We start from the raw sequence: 22,302 nt of genomic DNA, 5'->3' as shown, positions 1-22,302 counted from the left end.
GACTCTTGATTTCAGCTCAGGTCATGGTCTCAGGGTCGTGAGATCAAGCCCTGCATCAGGTTCCCCACTCAGCGGGATGTCTGCTTGAGATTCTCTCTCTCTCACCCTCTGCCTCTCCCCCTACTCTCTTTCTCTCTCTCTTAAATAAATAAGTAAATAAATCTTTAAAAAATAAGTTAAGTAGGGTTCAAGAGTACTTAAACATCTTCCTCTCATGCTAAACCGATGAGAGAGTTCTAAGAGAGTAAGAGTTTTAGTTACACTGAACATGTGAAGCAACTCATGTTCAAAGACCAGCTGACCTAACCAAGGGCACCCTAAGAGGGTGTCAAGGAATAGATGGAGGGTATACAGGTGGGAGAATTTAGGCTCTTTTCTAGAGTTCTTCCCTGTGTGTTTCCATAAAGGTGATATTCAAGGGTACCAGTCTCTTATCCTACGGGCTTCCCACTAGTGGCCATTGGCGGTAACCTCAACATCAGGAGTAGGCAGCCAAACACACATTATTCCATACTCATAGTGGAGCGGATTTTGCATCTCTTTGTGAGGAGTGGAATTGTGAACACACAATTTCTGCAGCAATAAAGGAAAGAGCACAGTCCGTTTGGACATAAACATGTGCAAAGCCCATCTCTGCCAGTCACCAGCATGAATGTGCATCGACCTTCAATTTTCCTCCAAGTTAAAGGAGATAATGATACTTACCTTGCACACTTATTCAATGAAGCATGCAAGGCAAAAATACTAGCAATTATTGTGCACTTAGTAAGGTGCTCAGTGAGACTCTGCTAAGTGCTTTGCATGTGTTATTTTGTTGTACCCTCACACCAAATTTACAAGGTGGGTGTTATTATGATCATTCCTGTTTCACAGTGAAGACTTTCCCAGGGTCAGAGGCGGCGGGCTCCAGAGTTGAAGACCATGCATTTAGTCTTGGGTTATAATCGCCAAGTGCACGGTGTACCTTCTAAAACTGAGTGGCTGCTCATTTCTTCCGCAGCTTGCCTCACTTCCACTCTGCGGTGTGTGTTCCCCTGGTGAACGCAAGCAAAGTTCACTGAAGTGAGCGCTACTGGACATCTGCTCTGGAGCCATTTCTGTGATCAGCTGGCCATGGGACCTTTAGCAACCTGCTTTTCTTTTCCTGGATTTTTGTCTTCTCCTTTCGGCATTGATGGATTTCTGCAGAGTCTTAAAATATGACAGCTTCGGATCTGATCTTCTGTCTGGGTCCCTATCTCACTTGCATTTCCTTGGCCACAGGATGCAATGAAGTCATATCACCTCTAAGGCTCGCCCAGTTACCGGTATATTTTTTTCCATGTCCCATTTTTGAAGATGTGTTCACCAAATCTGTTGTGACTCCTCTGTTCTTCTAGTGGAAACCAGAACCAGCCAATGGCCATTGAAAACAACACGAGGGTCACTGAATTCATTTTCACAGGTTTGAGTTACAACCCCCAGTTTCAGATCTTCCTCTTCCTGCTCTTCCTGAGTTTCTACCTTATCAATCTCACTGGAAACTTGGGTATGATTATTCCGATTCAGGTTGATTCCCGCCTTCACACGCCCATGTACTTTTTCCTCAGCCACTTGTCCTTTGTGGACATCTGCTTCTCCTCTGTTGTGAGCCCCAAGATGCTCACTGACTTCTTCATGAAGAGGAAGGTCATCTCTTTCTTGGGCTGTGCTTTGCAACAGTGGTTTCTTGGGTTCTTTGTGGCAGCAGAGTGTATTCTGCTGGCGTCCATGGCCTATGACCGCTATGTGGCCATCTGCAACCCATTATTGTATTCCATTGCCATGTCCCAGAGACTGTGTATCCAGCTGGTCGTTGGTCCCTATGTCATCGGGTTCGTGAACACCATGACCCATACAACGAATGCATTTCGTCTTTCTTTTTGCGGCCCCAATGTCATTAATCATTTCTTCTGTGATATGTCCCCCCTGCTTTCCCTCGTATGTGCTGACAGCAGGCTTACTAAGTTGGTAGTTTTTGTTGTGGCTGGAGCCGTGGGCGTCTTCAGTGGTCTGACTATCGTGGTCTCCTACATGTACATCCTCATTGCCATCATGAAGATCCACTCTGCTGAGGGCAGGCGCAAAGCCTTTTCTACCTGTTCTTCTCACCTGACGGCTGTCTCCATCCTGTATGGTACTCTTTTCTTTATTTATGTACGGCCTAGTGCAAGTTTCTCGTTGGACATCAATAAAGTGGTGTCGGTGTTTTACACAGCTGTGATCCCCATGTTGAACCCACTTATCTACAGCTTGAGAAACAAGGAAGTCAAAGATGCCATCCACAGGACAGTTACTAGGAGGAAGATGTGTAGGGTCTAAATTCCTATGTGGAAAGGAAATTGGGGAAGAAATCTAAAAAGACAAACTAACTGTGTGGATTCCTAGGATTCCAGGCCATTTGCAAGTGTTGGGGGTTGGTTTGCAGTCTTAATTCATCTTTCCACTTACTCCTTTATCTAGTCAATTAATGGATTCATTCAGCCTTGTATATGATCTTTCATCTGTGATATACCAATATTAGAGTTCACATCTATTGTCTGCTTAATTTTGCTTCTCTCAGACATCTCACTACTCAAATATTTTAAAAGAAGCTTTATTGGGGTACCTGGGTGGCTTAGTTGGTTAAACGTCTGCCTTTGGCTCAGGTCATGATCCCAGGGTCCTGGGATTGAGTCCCATATCGGGTTCCCTGCTCAGTGGAGAGCCTGCTTCTCCCTCTCCCTCTGCTGCTCTCCTGCTTGTGCTCTCTCTCTCTCTCTATCTCATCAAATAAATAAATAAAAATCTTTCAAAAAATAATTTTAAAAGTTTTATTACTTAATTTCAGTTATTAACTTTTTGCCATTCTGCTAATATACTTTCTTTTCCTGTTGACTCACTGACATTGGAATTTTTAAAATGCAGTGCTCTAGGGGTGCCTGTGTGGCACAGTTGGTTAAGTGTCTCATCCTCGGTTTTGGGTCTGGTACTCAGGGTGGTGAGATCAAGCCCCACCTCGGGCTCTTCACTGAGTGTGGAGTCTGCTAAAGACTCCTTCTCCCTCTGCCCCTCCCCCACTGCATTTTCTTTCTCTAAAATAAATTTAAAAATCTAAAAAAAATTGCAGTGCTCTGGATTTTGCACTTACATCTAGCTCCCATCAATAGGAATCTATTAAAAAAAAAAAAAAGATGTGGGATTTTAAGCTTAACCTCATGAGTGGAATGAAATCCTTGGCTGTATACACTAGTTTTTTTGGGTGACCTTGACACAAAGAACTATGTATATCTCAGGCACTGGAAATGGATCTGTGTCCACCTCCAGCAGGTAGCTGGTTCATAGGGATTGTTTACAGTCATAGAGACTTGTGTTCATCTCTAATGCATTCAACACTGATAGAGCTTGCGATAGAAGGTGTTAAGCCTATATTTTCTCAGAATTCAATTTTCTGGAGGATGTTGAGAGGTTTCTTACCTAATGTTCTGCAGGTTGGGACTTGGTTGTGCCCGTGATGGTACCTTTTAAAACCCTGGTAATAAAGCTTATTACCCAGCCAAGAACATACAGAGAAATGCCAGAGTTGAAGGTAGACTCTTAGTCTAGACCTACCTGTTTCTAGTAAGGTCAGTAGTTTTGTATCATCACAAGGGAGTTCATACACACAGCTCAATTTCTTGTTATGACTCCAGGGTCACGTGAGTGATGGGCAGCCTTTGGGTCTGAATGCCGTCACTGTGTATGGAGACTGGGCTCCCATATCAGGGTCTCTGTGTCCTCTCAGAGACCCAACAAAATAACCTGATTCTACCTTATCTTTCTTGATATAGCTTTACCTCTTGATTTTATGATGAAGACAGAAAAAGCAGAGAGTTTCATGGAGGAAATGGATCAGCATTCCTACATGACATTATAATATCATGGCTTAATCATTACAGAAATGTCCTCAGGATTTTAAGGAACTTCCATATCCATTAAGATGATTTTAGCAAAGTTGATTAAGAAGCTTTAAATAAATAAGTGAATGCATATTCTAAACTTCTGAGTACTTTCTATGTACAAAGTATTATGGGTTATTTTCTGTTGATTATTGTGCAGCGCACAGTCTCTGAAAATCGAAAATTGATCAAAGAGTTTCCACAAAATCATGGCATGCTTTGTAGCTATGGGCCTTTAGAGATAATTTAGCCTAACCAGATTACTGGCTCAGGGAAAAAAGGTTTTTTTTTTTTTTTAATTAATTTTTTATTTTTTATAAAATTAACTTATGTTTTATAAAAGCCCCAAATATGACTTGCTATCTGATGTATTTATGATAGACTCACTCACTTAAAAATTTAGAACGTTGTTTTACAGTGAATTTCCCAAATGGGATAAGGTCTTATCAAGACCATTCATTGGTAGAGAAGCAACATAGAAAATTTAGAATTGGAAAATGTCATGCATTCATTGATTCAACAAATAATTATTGAACTTCTTCCATGTGCGGGGCATGGGACTTCTTGTCGCATATAACAGCGAAGAAAACAAACATCATTCCTGCATCTGTACAGTTTGTAGAACAACAGATCTAAGATATTATTCTGTTCATTACCCTTTTGATGGGTCAGTCAAGTCCATGATGACATACGCAGAAGTAATGATAATACCAGCCTTATCATAGATTATCATGAAGATTAAATTAAAGGATGGATGTGGAGTCACTTCTTAAACTATAAACATGTTTTGTTGTTTCCCAATAAAAACCATTCAATGAAAACAGTAAAAGTCTGGAACCAAAGTGTTATTGGAAGTGTGTCATGTAGTATGTTGGGGCCCCTGGGTGGCTCAATCTGTTAAGCGGGTGGCTCTTGATTTCAGCTCAGGTCATGATCTCAGGGTCCTGGGATCGAGCCCTGTCTCAGGCTCCTCGCTCAGGAAAACAGAACGAGCAGTGTGTGAAGAAGGAATATTTTTTTTTGGGGGGGGTCAATCTTTACTTTGAAAAATGACTCAGAGCAGGATGAGCAAAGGTAAGGCTAATGCCAAAAAAAGATGTAGCGGTAATGGTGCATTTTCTGGCTGCAAAGGGGTGCAAAAAATGAAAGATTTGACTATTATTGTAAAACTTCCATGGGTCAAAGAATTAAAAGTCTATATTTTATTTTATTTTTTAAGATTTTATTTGCTCATTGCACAGAGAGAAAGAACCCAAGCAGAAGGAGTGGCAGACAGAAGGATAGGGAGAAGCAGCCTCCCCACAGAGCAGGGAGAGCCCAGTGTGGGGCTCCATCCCAGAATCCTTGGATTATGACCAGAGCCAAAGGCAGTTGCTTAACGAACTGAGCCAACCCAGAAGCCCATAAAAGTCCATTTTAAAAAGGGAAGAATATTTGTAGGAAATACATACTTGATACTTTTCTTATTAAGTATTTTTGGAAAGAGCTTGTAGGTATGTGGAAAAAAGATTCTGAACAGACTATTAGGAGAAGGGGAAATCTTAATGGAGGTGGGAAACTGTCTCAACATGATGAGTATAAAAGGGACATTAGAAAAAAATGTGTTTTTTTGTCAACTATTGAATTAAAAGGTTTTTTTTTTTTTAAATAAATGTTGAAAGAAATTTCAAAATATTTAACAAGTGAGTCAAATGTTCTTGTAATAGGACTTCTAATGCCAGATGCAGGATTATGGCTCCTTCTCTTGGGGCATTCTTTTGTGGGTTCCTCAGAATAATCCAGTAATCCCAGTTCAGATAATCTGTCCTAAGTAGATAATCCAAAATGCAGGGTTGGGTTGTGGTAGCAGCTTTTATTCAGAGGTGTGGTTGTATGTGTTCATAGTCTAAGTACACCCTGGTCTCATTAGCTAGTAGCTAAAAATGGCCTTCTTTTTCATTTAAAGCCTAATTATGATTGGGCTCATCTTTAGTGGTTTAGAGAAATGTAGGTGATACCAGAGTCTCTTATCCCTGCAGTTCAGAGTATCCCCAGGGGAGGAGCACACAGGTACTGTTGCTCTCCTGCCTTCAAGGCTGCCTCACACGGCTTCTGCTCCACCCACGGGTTCTGATTCTCATTGTGCAAACCTTCTCTTCTGCTTCCCAGGGATGGCCACTCTTCCCAGACCCCACCATTTCCTCCTGCACCTGAAAATACACTCACTTAATTCTAAGCCACCCACAGCATAGTTGAGGCCAATCTGCCACTTCTGATGAGACTTTAGTAGAGAATGGAGGTAATGAAGAGTAGTGTGATTCTGAGGGATAATGTGGTGCTACAACATGGCTGCCTTGAGTCACAGGTGGCTTGTTTGGAGACTCCAAAGGGGCAATACCACAGGACAAAGGAGTCCATCCACAGACCTTTTGTTTAAGGTTTGGCAACTCCTGGCACAACGCCACATGTAAACCCTCACAGCTGGGTCCTGGCTGAGTTTATCCAACCTGAATTCACTTCATCATGTAAAGGTGGCTTTCTATGGAGTTTCAACCCAGAATTTCTAATTTAAGGAGAACATACTGAATACTGAATTAACCACAATTCACAGGGGTACCACATGATCACACTTAGAAAAGAATAATTTATCACCAAAGAATCCTGTCCTTCAAACATGCCCCACAGCAAAAATACATATACACATATACATACATACATGTATTTTACACAGAGATAACATAACCAGTGGAGACATGAAGCGTTTAACTGAAAGAAGAGTGCCATAAAATATACTTAGTTTTACCACCTGCAGTACACCTTGATTGTTCAATTTCAGGGACTGGACACCTGTAGTCTGGGGGCCAAATCCAGCCTGGTACCCATTTGGGTGTTGCTCAAAAATGAATCCAGATGAGCTCTGTGGGTTGAAAACATGTAGGTTACAAACCCCTGGTTTGCGGCTTGCCTGTGGCTGCTTTGGGGTTGAGTAGTTGTCCCAAAGACAGTCTACCAGCAAAGCCTAAAATATTTCATATTATACATCTTTTTATGGGAAAAGTTTGGTGACTCTTGCTTTACTTCCATTATTCTATTCTAGTCTTTCCATCCCATTCCATTCCATTCCCTCCATTCCAACCTTTTTCATTCTATTTCTTTAAACAATGCTGGTCATGACCTACTTAACTAATTTCATTTCCCACTAATAAGACTCAACCTATGCTTTGAGAAACTATTCCTAAGCAGCTCTGGAAAGACAGTCTACTGAGTATTGGACAAGAACATATGCCTTACGACCAAGCTTGGGTCCAGATTTTGACTGTGTTGCTTAATAGTGAACCTGGTCAAGTTACTGAACCTCTCTAAGCTCCTATAACCACATACACGAAGTGGGGATGGTAATAATAATAGATACACAGTTAATGTTTGTTAAGACTAGGATGGGGCCATGGTACATCCTGAGCACTGGTCATTTGCTACTGTCATTGGTGTTTGTCTTGGTCAGGGTCTTCCAGAGAAACAGAACCAATAGAGTGTGTGGGGAAAGATAGAATGAAATTTATTTAAAGGAATCGACTGATCAGTTTATGGAAGCTGGAGTTCCAAAATCTGCAGGGTGCACTGGCGAGTGGAAGACCTAGAAGGAGTTGATGCTGTGGTTCCAGTCTGAAGGGAGTCTGCTGCCGAATTCTCTCTTGCTCAGAGAAGGTAAGTCTTTTACTCTCTTCAAGGCTTCAGTGGAGTGGGTGAATGCATTGCCCATTACAGAGGGCAATCTCCTCAAAGTTCACCGATTTAAATGTTGATCTCATCCAGAGACACCCTCACAAAAGCATCCAGACTAATGTGTGACCACATGTCTGGGAACTGTGCCCCAGCCAAGTTGGCAAGTAAAATTAACAGTCACAGTCGTTACCATCATGTCACAGTAAAATAAAGAAAAGTAATAATTGTTCAGAACAGTCAAGAAATTGGGAAAGGACTGGGGTATTTCACTGGGGTTTGTTTAGACAATTTATTATTTTAGAATATAATATACTACTAATAAAATTAAATACAAAATTATAGAGAAGATGTTTTGAATTTGCATAAAAATCACAAATAATTTCTCTCCAAGTTTTTGAATGGGAAACTCGGGAAACTCAAGTTTCCTTCCATGAACACAACAGTTTTATTCTAGGATTTTAGTTGAAATTACTGTGAACAATTCCTGATGAACAATTTTCAGTCATAATTTTGAAAAAAAATTTTACAACAGTCATATATTTAAAAGAGCTCTAATTAAGGTTAGAGAAATGATATTAAAGCTGTTTTTCCCTTTGTCCTTTTGACAAATGCAATGCTGAGGTTTCTCAGTGTAATGAAAATGGAATTCAGATCTACTCTAATGCTAACTTATTATGTATTTCAAACTCTGATGCATCTCTAATATGAACATTCATGGGTTAGACAGGCATGTGGAAGACTAGACAGAAGTCAGTAAAATGACAATCAGAAGAAAACCACAGATTTATCTGGTAAATGTGGAGACAGATTTGGGAACATGGGAGTGACATTTACCAGAGACCCCACCACGCCCACCTATTCACCAAGTCTTACTTGACCATATTTCCATGGATATTCAATGATGTCACCCAGCACCATGGTCCCTTCTCCTCAGTGGGGCTGTAGAAGTGGTTGGTCGGGTGCCTGACTTAGGCCATAGGAGTGTGTTGCAGTGAAGCAGAGAGAAGAACAGTGAACGCAAGGGTTAGTCCCTGTGGGGCCCATGGGGCATGCCTTCCGACCCTCTCTGTATGAACTTTCTGAAAAATGCCTACAGAGGCCACCCACAGTTGGAGTCTCCCAACGGGCCGGGGGGGGACCCATTGCCCCATCTTTGTCCCCATGTGTCTTGGCACTGTTATACTTCGCAAGCTGATTGAAAAACTCTTTTTGTTCACCAATGTCTCCCCAGTGGGGTGCCTTCTACAATGTAGGTACTAAGCAATATCGTAGAATGGATGGTTATAAGCTGTCTGATATTTAATTTTACCATATTCATCCTTATCTCAGAAGAAAATCTTTGCTTTGTCTTTGCATGCCTAAAAAGCTGACTGACATTCACAGCAACACTCTTCACCATAGCCTAACGCTGGAAACAAAACAAATGTCCACTCAAAACTGTTTGGATTTTGAAATGTGGTCTACCCGTACAGTGGAATATTATCTAGCTTTGAAAAGGAACAAGAATTTTCTACATGTTACAACATGGGTGAAACTTAAAGACATTATGTTAAGTGAAATAAAAATAAAATGATATGGGCATGTGTTAAAAGCACTACATAGGGACGAAAGACAAAAAAAGAAAGAAAAGAAATAAGTCATCTAACTTAGTAGCAGTTATATTTGTGTGGTGAGACTTGCCAAACATGACTTCTTAAAAAAAATTTCTCTTTATGTTTCTATAATAAGATAAAATTTTTAAAAAAATCTATTTAAAAACCCCTGGAAATCTCTTCAAAAGTCCACTCAGTTCTCCACAATTTATTTTTAATTGAGGCTGAGATTTGAGAAGAACCCTGTTTTACCAATGATTCTTCATTTTCAGTCAATAGCAACGTTTTAAGCACAGTCTTGCCAATGTATAGACTTCAGGTAGTTAATCTGCTATTTGCTGGTGTAAAAGATACATCATCATTCCTGCCCCTTATCTCAGTTTACCTGATTTTATACCTGAGGCCCCTGTGCCACAGGTTTTCTACCTGATGAGAGGTTCTTAGGAGGTTCTGGGCTTCTGGACCCAATGGTGGGAAAGACTGTGTCAAGGAGCAGGGGAAGGAGCAAAAAGTGGAAGTGGGGTGGGGGCTGGGAAGTGACATGTTTACAGTTTCATGCAATTTTTTTTTTTTGGTATAATTGAGATCCAATTAATATTCTGGAGCATATGTAAGTAACTGTGTGGGAAGCCTGAAAGCATAAGGATCATTGACAGCATTGATAAAGGACCATCAGTCTCGTCCACATAAGATCAAGAAAATGTTGGGTTCAAAAGATACCTGGATATGAAGTCAAAGGAGTGGAGTTTCGGGCTCTGTCACTAACCTTCGTTGAGATCTCCAGAAGCTAACTTGCTTCCAGGAGCGCTTCATATTCCTTGTCTATAAAACAGAATTAAAAGCATTCACGAATGATGAAATAGGAGTTATTTATGGACGTTAAATCGTATAGAGATTTGTTGGTGTTTATCATTACTGTTGATCAAAATAACCAGAAAGATAAGGCCTCCGCCCTCAGGAAATTTCCAACCGAATAAAGCATAGCTAATGTATAAATGGCTAAAATTGATAGCAATAGAGTTAGTCATCAGAAGCAAGCACATGGCTTCATGGAAGCTCAAAGGAAAGAAGGCGGGAAGCGACAGAGGAAGAAAAGAAAGAAAGAAACCATATTGGATTAGAGAAGTGGATGATTTCATGGAGGAAGTGATTCTTGGGATTGAGCGTGAAGGTAGGGGTGGGATGTCTAGCCATGGTGAGGATACCAGGTGGTGAGAACAGCACAAAGAAAAGCTGAGTGATGTGGCAGAGAGGGGATCTGATTTAGCTGAGATCGTAGGAACTGTGAAGGAAAGGGTGGGGGGGAAGGAAAGAAGATGAGATGGAGTCAGATCCCCTAATCAGTGTGGGGGGTTGGGGCGTTATTCTTTCTATAGTAAGTGACCGACATTTATAACAGGCAGGGCAACCAAGTGGAGAGGCAGCTTTGTGCAAGGTGGCAGGAATGAGGAACTGGAGGTTAGAGACCAGGTAGGAGCTAGGACAATGGCCAGGGTGGGAGGAGTGATGGCCACACAATGAGCACTTCATATTACGCTTGGGTTCTTACTCCATCCCAGGCACATTATATGCCTTGCTTCTTTTCCACTGCAGGCAATGCTATTTAGCCTGCTGTTATATAGAAAGGAACTGAAACGAGTTTTAAATTTAACTTGTTCAAGATCAAGAGACCGTGTTCCAACCAGAAGTGTCCGTGTACAAGACACGTGTTCTTTGACATAGCTAGGATGTGAATTACAGCCTTTCCTACTATAGCTTTGGATTCTTATAATTAATCTCCTGGGTTTGCCAGATATTGCTGAATTGGGAGCAAATTTTATTTTGTTTTGTAAGGCAGGGGGCTAAAATTGCAAGAAGATGAGATTGCAATCAAGGGAATGATCATGCTGGAAAGTGCCCCCCCCCCCGCTCTGATCAATGTACAAAAGGACCCCTCCCCAGGCTCAGTCCTTTTTTGCTGCCTCTCCTGTGCCAGGCCCTGGGAACCAACTTTCAGAGTTGAACAGCCATTATCGCGCAGGAAGTTTTCGTATTTAAAATTGCCTCGATTAATTAGCTCCTCTGAAACTTGTTTAGGAGTGAAATAAATTCTTTTAAGTTCGGTAATTGCCGATCTCTGAGCACCCAATCAATCCTAATGATACCCAAGGCATCTTGTTAGAGAGGGATCAGTAAGAATGTTGGGCCTCGAAGCGTTGGTCTCACACAGGCAAGAAGAGTGGGAGTTAGCATTCTGCTGTAATGGTTTCTCTGAAGAGTTAACCACTGATGGCTCCGGCCTCCAACTCACATATGGTTTTTTTGAGTCACAGAGATGTTAGGAGGGAAAACTGCCTTACACCTGCCCTGGGCTGAGCCCTTTCTTTGTTGAGTGAGGGAACTGATCTGCTCAAGGTCATGGAGTTAGAGGCACAACTCACTCAATAAACCTGGTCCCCCTGATATTTAGAGCAATTACTCCTTGTCAGGTACCTTGACACCTGCTCCTGAAAAAGAAAGGAAAGAAAGAAGGAAGACAGGAGAGAAGTCGATGGAGAAGAGAAAGCTCCCGTAACTCTCACAATGGAAGGGGGTATTAGACATTTTATAAGTTACTCATGACTATTTCCAAAGAACTACCCCCCCCCAAGATAATTATATTCTTATGGAATTTTAGAAAGTTGTGATAAAACAGTAAAGGAGAACTTTTTAAAAAGACAGTTAATGCTTTCTGGTACTTTCTGATGAAGCCAATAAAGAGAAGGCAATAGTTTTCAGCACTCAGGGAAATAATGAGTCTACCTTAAGACGTGACTTCTATTCGATTCTCTTTTTACCCATTTTTTAAAAATTAGATTTTTTTCTCTGAGAAATATGTGACTGTGCAAATATATTTTGTGTTTTCTTATATATGTAGACTTTGCACATATGTATGATACAGCAAATATATGACACAGCAAACATTATACTAGGTTGGTGTGGGTGTGGGGGGAGGTCCTGGAATGAAAACTTTAAATAAATATTACAGTGCTAAGGTTTAAGATAAAAGATAAAGGTTTAAGGTTTAAGATAAAAGTGAGAAAGCTACAACAAAAAGCCATGTGGGATTATGCAAAACAGTAGTAAGGGACCCTGGTTTTATAGCATACGCACTCATCAACTCAAAATGGATTAGAAATCTAATCCAATGGATTAGAGATGTAAGACCTGAAAGTCTAAGAACTCCTAGAAGAAAAAGTAGAGGAAAAGCTCCTTGACATTGGTCTCAGGAATAATTTTTTTTTTTTTTGGATTTGATATCAAAAGTGTAAGAAACAAAACACAACAAAAAAACAAGTAAGTGAGACTACATCAAAGTGAAAAGCTCCTGCACAGCAAAACAAATAATAAACACACTGAAAAGGCAAACCATTTACTGGGAAAAAAACATTTGCAAACCATAGATCTGATCAGAGGTTAACATCCAAAATATATAAAGAACCCTAAATCTCAGTGGCAAACCAAACCAAACCAAACCACAAAAAAAAAAAAAACCAACCAAAACTGATTAGTAAATGGGCAAAGAACATTCACAGACATTTTTCCAAAGAAGACATATAAATGGCCAATCCGTGTATAAAAAGATACTCAAGACCACTACTCATCAAGGAAATGCAAATCAAAAGGACAGCGAGGTATCACCTCATACCTGTTGTGATGACTATTATCAAAAAGACAAAAGAGGGGCACCTGGGTTGCTCAGTTGGTTAAACGGGTGACTCTTGATCTCAGCTCAGGTTTGATCTCAGGATCAAGAGTTCATGTTCCACAACGGGCTCTCTTAAAAAAAAAAAAAAAAAAAAAAAAGACAGATGCTAGCAAGTGTTGTCAAGGACATACAGAAAAGAGGATCCTTGTGCACTTTTGGGAGGAATATAAATGGTTACAAGCGTTATGGAAAACAGTATGGAATTTCCTCTAAGAACAAAACTACCATATGATCCAACAATTCCACTTCTGGGTATATATTCATAGAAAACGAAATCAGGACCTTGAAGAGATATTTGGACTCTCATGTCTTTTTTCCCGCTCTTTCTTTCTAAGAGATAAATTTTATTGAAAACACTGCAAGGGAGCAGTGAACAGGAGAGACCTGGAGGGGTTGTGGTGAGGGGCCACAGTTGTATGGTGGAGTGGGGAAGTTTGGGAATGAATGGAATCCCCCCCCCTTTTTTTTTTTTTTTTTTTGTAAATGTGCCTGGGTGTAAGTAGTTCATTGGTTAGTTGGGTCTTGTGGCTATTTTGGGGTGGGTTGCTTATTCACTGCATCCACCTTGGTGGTCACTGTCTGCCCTTGTGCCTTGCTCAAGTTTCCATTGTTTAAGCCTGTTGCCTAAATGCAGCCTCTACATTCCCTGCTGACAGGTGGACAATGACAAATCTTTGGCATTTGTGTGTGTGTAGTGGGGGAGTCTCATCTTCGGTAGCTTCTTCCTGATGAATGAGGGGGGCAGAGATGTCCCTACCTACAGATCAACATTGGTCAGATGGGGGAATTTATATATAGGAGTTGCAAAACGTAAAGGCAGCTGAATCCAAGGTAGACAACATGTCTGAATCTCCCTGAATAGAAAGGATTATGCGTGGGCTGGAAGTTATGGCAGTGAAGGAGTTTTGTCTCCAGGAGGAGAGATATCAGAAAAGACAAATTGGGGCACCTGAGTGGCTAGTTTTGCTAAGCATCCAACTCTTGATTTTGGCTCAGGTCATGATCTCAAGGTCATGGGATTGAGCGCCTCATTGGGCTCTTGAAAAACAAAACAAAAACTATGAAATGCTATATACGAATTTCAACTATGTATAAACTCATACATAAAACAAATAAAATTAAATACTGAAAGGGACATAATATTTTCGACATTCCATTACAGATTTTACAGCTCACTCATGAAGGGTGTTAGTTTCACAAAACCCATTGGAGATCTTCATCAATTTCCTCAAAGGTTTCTCTTAATTTGTGTATCTCAGTTCTCTTTGAAGCTCTCCTAGTCATCATCAATTATTGGTTTTCCTTCTTTTAATTGCTAGATGGCTATACGTCAGAGCCTCAGAGCTAAGCAGATATACTTGCAAGGGGAATATGTATCTAGCATGACAATCCCCTCCTGTCATCAGCTTTCATTGTGTTTGTGTTGTATCCTCGGAGGATAATATAACAAAGAAAACAAAACTTAGGTCTTCAAATATGTTGACTTTTTGTTTAGGCATGTTAACTATTATGAAGTAGAGAGGTTTATTTCAGGGTTCAGAATTTCTTAAGGGGTTATGTCTTTGAAAAAAAAATATATATTTGGTATGTGTGTGTTAGGCCTTCTGTTTCTTAACATAACTACATAATGTTTGGGATTTGGATCATAAATACAGACCACAGAACCTCTGTGTATATTCCATTTCTCTATTATCCTGGCTCGGGGTCTCTTGCATTTGGGAATATGGTAATAGAGTTTTCTTCTTCTGGTGGGTGGCTGATTGTATTGTCAATTTGTCTCCCCCACTTTCCCGTTATTATACTCTCCTTAGGGTGCTACAGGGTGAGATTTTACAAAAATATTAGTCAGCAATTTCACATCACCGGAAAAACTTCAATTTCTGAAATTTTAGTGCCTCACCTCCTTGAGAAAGATATAAAATGCACTGCAATGCTCAAAGTAGAGAAATGAAACATCAGGAGCAATATGAATATTAGTTCTAAATTTATGTATTGATTATTGTGTGTTCTAAGCAAGGCTCTAAGCACTTTACATGTATTAACTAATCAAATGATTTACAGATTTAAATGCAGTTGCTGACATTTTCTGATTTTTAAAAACAATTTTATTTCTTAAAGAACTGTTATAATATTTTCTGTTATTTTTTTTCATTTATTTATTTTCAGCATAACAGTGTCATTATTTTTTCACCACATCCAGTGCTCCATGCAATCCGTGCCCTCTATAATACCCACCACCTGGTACCCCAACCTCCCACCCCCCGCCCCTTCAAAACCCTCAGATTGTTTTTCAGAGTCCATAGTCTCTCATGATTCACCTCCCCTTCCAATTTTGTTAATTTTTTTTTCTGTGAGTTTCTGCTAATTCTGTCAATTTCTGTTATATGTTGCTTAGGAAAGTTCTCCACTGCTCTACACAGGTTTTTCTCTCTTTGAACCGTTCAAGGTTTGAAGGAGTTAGCATCCATAAAATGCTCCATCCTGTGCCTGGCATTTCACAAACACTTAGAATTGCAACTTATTCCTCTTACTAAGATTTGAGAATGGCAGACAGGTGTGGAGTGCCCCTGAATTCCTGATGTTATACACTATAGTTTATACAGAGTGCATTGGTTGGTGATAACCTAGTACAAAGTTCAGGGAGTGATTAATTTTGTTGGATTAATATACTGTCATATAATTATTTGATTTCTTCCCTCATGTGGCAGTAAGTTCCAAAAGAAAAGGCACTCTATCTCTATTTTGTTTTAATTTTTACTTGTTTTTTTGATTTTAAGTGATATTTATTAAAACCTTTATATATGTTTTCTTATTTCATCCTCACAACAATTATATGGGGAAGACAGGCTATTTCCATTTTATAGATAGGAAATCTGAGGCTAAATGAGTTCAAGTGCACTGTTCCTGATCACACAAAGTGCATTGTAGACCTGAGGTCCATACTTAGGCAATCTCTGTTCTGGGCTTGCTTCTTAGCCATTATAGGCTCACCTAAGACCTTATCTTGACTCATGGTTATGTCTCCCCCAACATCTAACAGTGCTGGATACACATGAGTTGCTTGATAAATATATTTCAAATGCATAAAGATAATCACAGTCCGATGTAGAGAAACAGTTTGCTCTAACTATGTGACTTGCTTCTGTCTCTCAGTTTCATTTCTCAAATTCCATCTCTCAATTTCATTGTTTGCAAAAGGGCACATTTTATTAAGTGGTACTCCATATGGTTCAGAGCGAAAATTCTGGTCTTCATTATCTTTGTTATTACTGTTGTTATTATGGACTACAAATAATTCCTGAGCATCTATTATGTGCAGACAATTCTATTGGTTATTCTTTCTGATGAATTCTATTCTATATCAAATATAAAAGTGAAATTCACAAAGGAAATGGACTTTACTGGTTAATTGGACCAATTATATTCATGATAAATGATCTCTCCCTCCTTCATTCCAGAAAGATAACTGAGTATTATAATTGTTCACTTGGCACCAGAATAGCACATGAAGATATGATTTGCTTTTAGTGGCACATCCCAAAGGGAAGCTCAGGCTTATATTTTCTCCCAGCATTGTTACCATTGGAAGGAGGATTCCCATGGAGTAAACAGAAGGCACTTTTTTTTTCCTAAGGTAAAATGAAAAGTTGTGGACTTGAGTTGAAATTCAAATGAAGTTACTATTTACGTTCATGATGTAAGTACTGTGTTTAACCAGAGGAATTCCATCTGTATATCACTATATGGACAACACCCCCCCCCTACAATTCTTAATGAAGTCAAGCCATAACATAGTTTGGTTTTCTGAAATACAGTAAGGTTTTCTTCCTTTTTAACATATGTGAAGAGAAAAGCTGAAATGTCTCCAAATATCTTGTGTTCAATTCCTTTCTTTTTCAGTGAAACAGGCAATTAGATATGTATGCGATGGAGGTTTTCCTTCTTGTGAACCTTCTATAGCTCTATGTACTTGTGTTTGGTCCCTCCTTGCATTTTGCAGAAAACTTATTAGCCTTTAAAGTAGATCAGAGTAGAAATGTTAACTTGAGTCAACATTTTCATGACCTTAGAAAAATTCTTTTTCTATGTTAGGCAGTGCAAGGAACAGGAGCTCCTTAAGAGGAGGAGTACAACTGTATCTATCATCTATTATCTCTATCTATCATCTATCTATCTATTATCTATCTAACATTTATCATCATTTATCTATCCATCTTCTATCTATCATCTTTCTATCATCTATTTATCATCTATCATCTATTATCTATCACCTATCTTCTCAATCATCATCTATCATCTATATCGCTACTCTATCTCTACCTCTATGTATATGTAATATATTTATATATATTTCTCTCTGTATGTCTGTCTGTACCTATAACTGTATCTATGTGTCTCTATTTTTCACCTTCTTTAATATCTGAGATCTTTTTATGGAAATAAAGATATAGATTTGATGGCAGATGCATGTGGCCTGGAGAGGATTGAGAACTCAGAGCTCCGTTCCTTGTGGATGACCACTCTCAGAAGCATCTATTTCTTAGAAAGTTATCCCTATGAGGAGGTATTTGAAAGATGGGGAGCAGAGATGTTTTATGGGGAGAAGGTTTCTGAGCACCCTGTGACTCTAGCAAGGCATGCAGCCAGATTTAAGTCTATGAATGAATGACCAACAAAGGTAGCTCTAAAAGGTTTTTTTTTTTTTGTTTGTTTGTCTGTCTCCATATATAAGAATACTGTTCAATATATTTTGCATTATATTTCATGCATTCTTTTCACAAGGATTCTTGGAAGAAATGATTTCAAAGTTGGTAACAAGAACGGTAATGTTTTGCCCAAATTCTAGGTTGATTTACTTGTCTTTTGGATGCTACTAATTGTGTAAATGAGCTGGTGAAAAGTTTGAGGGAAATTTGTGGTCTGTATAGAACAGTGGGTTGGACTTGCTCGTGGGCAACAGTTTTTATTCTTGGCTCTATTTTGTGTTGGTCTTGCTTTTCCTTTTCATGTTTTCTTATTTATGTTGTTTACCTGTGTTTGTATCTCATGCTAGACACCCTCAACCTTTTGTTAATTTGTAAAAGTATTCACATACATAGTCACATATGTATATATTGACATGCCTGTTTATTTTATATTTTGATAACTGGAGAGGCAAACAGGAGCGATTGGGGAAGAAACATCTTTTACAATTCTCATTCCCAATTTAGTTCTGCAGTCTAGCCCAGCAACTTCCCAGCTTGTGTGACAGACACATACTGAAGATGGGAAGGTTTCTGTATAGTAACATGTGAAACTCTGAGGAGTCAGTATAGGTACAAGTGAAAGTCCTTGGGAGGTAAAGCAAATATATCTGAAGGAGAGACTATTGAGGTGAAGAAACTGTAAAGTCAGAGAGAATGCAAGTCATAGTTTCAACTTCCAGTTTTCATAGGGCTTAATCACATTTGTGGCTTCTTGAAGGCCCACTGAACTAAGAAAAGTAGGTGAGACAATAGTTTTAAGTATACCATGTAACACAAAAGCAAAATTAAATACCCAACTTTTGTAGCAACATGGACGGGACTGGAAGAGATGATGCTGAGTGAAATAAGTCAGGCAGAGAGAGTCAATTATATGGTTTCACTTATTTGTGGAGCATAACAAATATCATGGAGGACAAGGGGAGTTGGAGAGGAGAAGGGAGTTGGGGGAAATTGGAAGGGGAGGTGAATCATGAGAGACTATGGACTCTGAAAAACAATCTGAGGGGTTTGAAGTGGAGGTTGGGGTACCAGGTGGTGGGTATTATAGAGGGCACGGATTGCATAGAGCACTGGGTGTGGTGCAAAAATAATGAATACTGTTATGCTGAAAATAAATTAAAAAAAAAGCATGATACGCTCTAGTTCCATCCATGTTGTCGCAAATGGCAAGATTTCATTTCTTTTGATGGCTGCATAGTATTCCATTGTGTATATATACCACATCTTCTTGATCCATTCATCTGTTGATGGACATCTAGGTTCTTTCCATAGTTTGGCTATTGTGGACATGCTTAGCGAAATAAGTCAAGCAGAGAAAGACAACTATCATATGATCTCCCTGATATGAGGAAGTGGTGATGCAACATGGAGGCTTAAGTGGGTAGAAGAATAAATGAAACAAGATGGGATTGGGAGGAAGACAAACCATAAGTGACTCTTAATCTCACAAAACAAACTGAGGGTTGCCGGGGGGAGGGGGTTTGGGAGAAGGGGGTGGGATTATGGACATTGGGGAGGGTATGTGATTTGGTGAGTGCTGTGAAGTGTGTAAACCTGGTGATTCACAGACCTGTACCCCTGGGGATAAAAATATATGTTTATAAAAATAAAAAATTAAAAAAAAAAAAAAAAAAAAAAAAAAAAAAAAAAGCAAAATTCAGTTTTTTTCTCAATCATAAGAGGTTTTAATTTTGACTTTTTAGAAAAGATTTTGTTTATTTATTTGAGATAGAGAGAGAGAGAGAGAGAGAACACAAGCAGAGGGAGTGGGAGAGTGAGCAGTCTCCCAGCTGAGCAGGGAACCCAATGCAGAGCTTGATCCCAGGACCCTGGGATCATGACCTGAGCTGAAGGCCCATGGTTAACCAACTGAGCCACCCAGGTGTCCCTCAAACATAAGAGAATTTTAAAACCTTGGATCTAAAGCAGAAATATTAGCTCAGAACCCTGACAGTGATAATTTAGCCTTTTTTTTCATTGTGCTGTGCTGGAGAAGTTAGCATCCTAGGGGCTTAACACAGACAAATGGAGATGTTGCTTCCCACTTTGCTGGCAACACACCTGCCTCCTGCGTCTGCCTCAGAAGGAAAGAAGACTGTCAGGGGTCGAATTCCACAACCTCTTGTACTAGCAAATCATCATCAGCTTGGTGGCACAAAACAACACAACTTATTTCACAGTTCTGGAGGTCAGCTGTCCAAACTCAATATCACTGGGCCAAAATCAAGGTGTTGGTGGGCTACTCTCCACCCAGAGGCTCCATTGGAGAATCCTCACAGGCCTCATAGGCCTGGTGGTGCTGGCAGTCCCCATGGCTCTATCTCTCCAGTCTTTGCTTCTATGGCCACACTACCTCCTCCTCCTGTGTCTGTAGTCAAACCTCCCTCTGCCTCCTCCCTATAAGGATATTTGTGATGGCACTAAGGGCCCACCCTGATAATCTCCCCAACTCAAGATTCTTAATTTTGAACCCAATGAGTCTTTCCCCATATAAAGTAATATTCCCAGGTTCCTGGAACTAGAACCTGCATGTCTTTCTGGGCCATATGCAGCTTACTGTTTTGCTCCAAACCATGCACTTTGTTTTGTTTTAACATTTTCTAGGATATTCAACCACATCATGAACACAGTTAGCCACGGATTAACATTTTGCTTCCTTTACCATCCATGGTGGTAGCTATGGCTCACATTCCTATTATTAAAGGAAAACTGTTATTCAAATTATATACTTTTTACTTGATGCATAGCTGTGTTCCTGGTTTTGTGGATAAAAAGTTGAATAAAATAAAGTTATTGCTTTCAAGGATATTCCAAAATATGATTAGAATAATAAAAAGTATCCTTCTGGGTGTAATTCTCTAGTAAAGACAAAAGGAGTCAATGACCAGCAGAGAAACCAGAGCGTTACTTCATGCTTCCTTTTTTAACATCTATCACAAGGCACTCTATCAGGTGCAAAGAGAAAAGATAACTCAATCACCCTCTCTGGTAAGGAGGAAAAATTAATTGAGAAATATATGGTGACAGGGAATAAAGGGAACAGCATAGTGAGTACTTTAAATGGTATTTTAATAGCTTTGTATGGTGACGGTTGGTAGCTACACTTGTGGTGAGCATAGCATAATGTATAAACTTGCTGAATCACAATGTTGCACACCTGAAACAAATGTAACATTGTGTGTCAGCTATACTCAAAAAAAAAAAATATGGTGGTGCATGCTATGTTATGTGCCTGATAACTAATCTCTCCCCCACAGCATAGAACTGATTTCTCAGTAGTCTGAAAAAAGTGATATCCACTATGGCATGAACATGTCTCGCGTTGAACAACATACATGCATCTCTTGGGTATTTCAGGGATCTAAAATGGCAAATGATAAGGGAAGTTGATATATGGATGTATTGACATATTTATTAATCTTTTCACAGAAAAGGACCATAGAAACCCAAAATCAATGGATGAGAAAAATTTCACCAAAGTGAAAGAGTTTATACTTTTAGGGTTTACATCAGACCTGTGGTTACAGAAAGTACTCTTTGTCATTTTCTTCATCATCTATGTCGCTAGTCTTTCAGGGAACATCACCCTGATTTCTCTGATCTGTGCTGATTCTCGGCTCCACACAGCCATGTATTTCTTCATTGGGAACCTGTCTTTTCTGGATCTCTGGTATTCTTCTGTCTACACCCCAAAAATCCTGGTGACCTGCATCTCGGAAGACAAAAGCATCTCCTTTGCTGGCTGCCTAGCTCAGTTCTTCTTCTCTGCTGGCTTGGCATATAGTGAGTGTTACCTGTTAGCTGCCATGGCTTATGACCGTTATGTGGCCATCACCAACCCTCTGCTTTATTCACAGGTGATGTCCTCAAGGTTATGTGCAAGTCTTGTTGCAGCTTCATACCTTAGTGGCTTTCTTAACTCAATCATCATTACCAGTGAGACATTCACCCTCAGCTTCTGTGGGAGCAATGTTATTGATGATTACTTCTGTGATCTGCCCCCCCTTGTCAAGCTGGCCTGTGATGTAAAGGAGAGCTACCAGGCTGTGCTCTATTTCATACTGGCCTCCAATGTCATTGCTCCTGCTGTGCTCATCCTTGCCTCCTACCTCTTTATCATTGCTGCCATCTTGAAGATCCGCTCCACCCAAGGCCGCCTCAAGGCTGCCTCTACCTGTGGCTCTCATTTGACAGCTGTCACCTTGTACTACGGCTCTATTCTCTTCATTTACTCCCGTCCAAGTACGAGCTATGCCCTGGAAAGGGATAAAGTGGTGTCGGTGTTCTATACTGTGGTGATACCATTGTTGAATCCCTTGATCTATAGCTTAAGAAATAAAGATGTTAAAGATGCTCTGAAGAAAATGTTAGATAAGGCACCAATTTTTAAATGAAAATACTTGGGAAATATGACTGTATCTTTTTTCTCAGTAATCTCCACATCATTGTTATTAGCCTAGACTCTCAGAAATAACAAAAATAAATAAAAAAATTACTAGATAATATGGAAACGCTTGACTGCAATTGTCTTTTTAAGTTGGCACTAATGTCTTTGAGTAGGTGTGTAAAATAAACACGGTTGGTATATTTGGAATAACTCT

At 39.7% G+C, this 22,302-nt stretch overlaps 2 protein-coding genes across 2 annotated transcripts; both read left to right on the top strand.

The window, feature by feature from the left end:
• Positions 1 to 1,398: 1,398 nt before the first annotated feature.
• Positions 1,399 to 2,340, top strand: LOC101679765 (olfactory receptor 1009-like). The gene has a single exon (XM_004777647.1). It carries the CDS (start codon positions 1,399 to 1,401, stop codon positions 2,338 to 2,340), a length of 942 nt encoding a protein of 313 aa, XP_004777704.1.
• An 18,816-nt stretch (positions 2,341 to 21,156) lies between these two features.
• On the top strand, positions 21,157 to 22,095 carry LOC101679471 (olfactory receptor 1013). The gene has a single exon (XM_004777646.2). It carries the CDS (start codon positions 21,157 to 21,159, stop codon positions 22,093 to 22,095), a length of 939 nt encoding a protein of 312 aa, XP_004777703.2.
• Positions 22,096 to 22,302: the final 207 nt, after the last annotated feature.

The sequence above is a fragment of the Mustela putorius genome, unplaced genomic scaffold (genome assembly GCF_011764305.1).
Source record: "Mustela putorius furo isolate JIRA1106 unplaced genomic scaffold, ASM1176430v1.1 tig00000127_pilon_pilon_pilon, whole genome shotgun sequence".
Taxonomy (NCBI): domain Eukaryota; kingdom Metazoa; phylum Chordata; class Mammalia; order Carnivora; family Mustelidae; genus Mustela; species Mustela putorius.
Note: the sequence above shows the minus strand (reverse complement) of the source record. Positions and strands in the feature narration are given on the sequence as shown.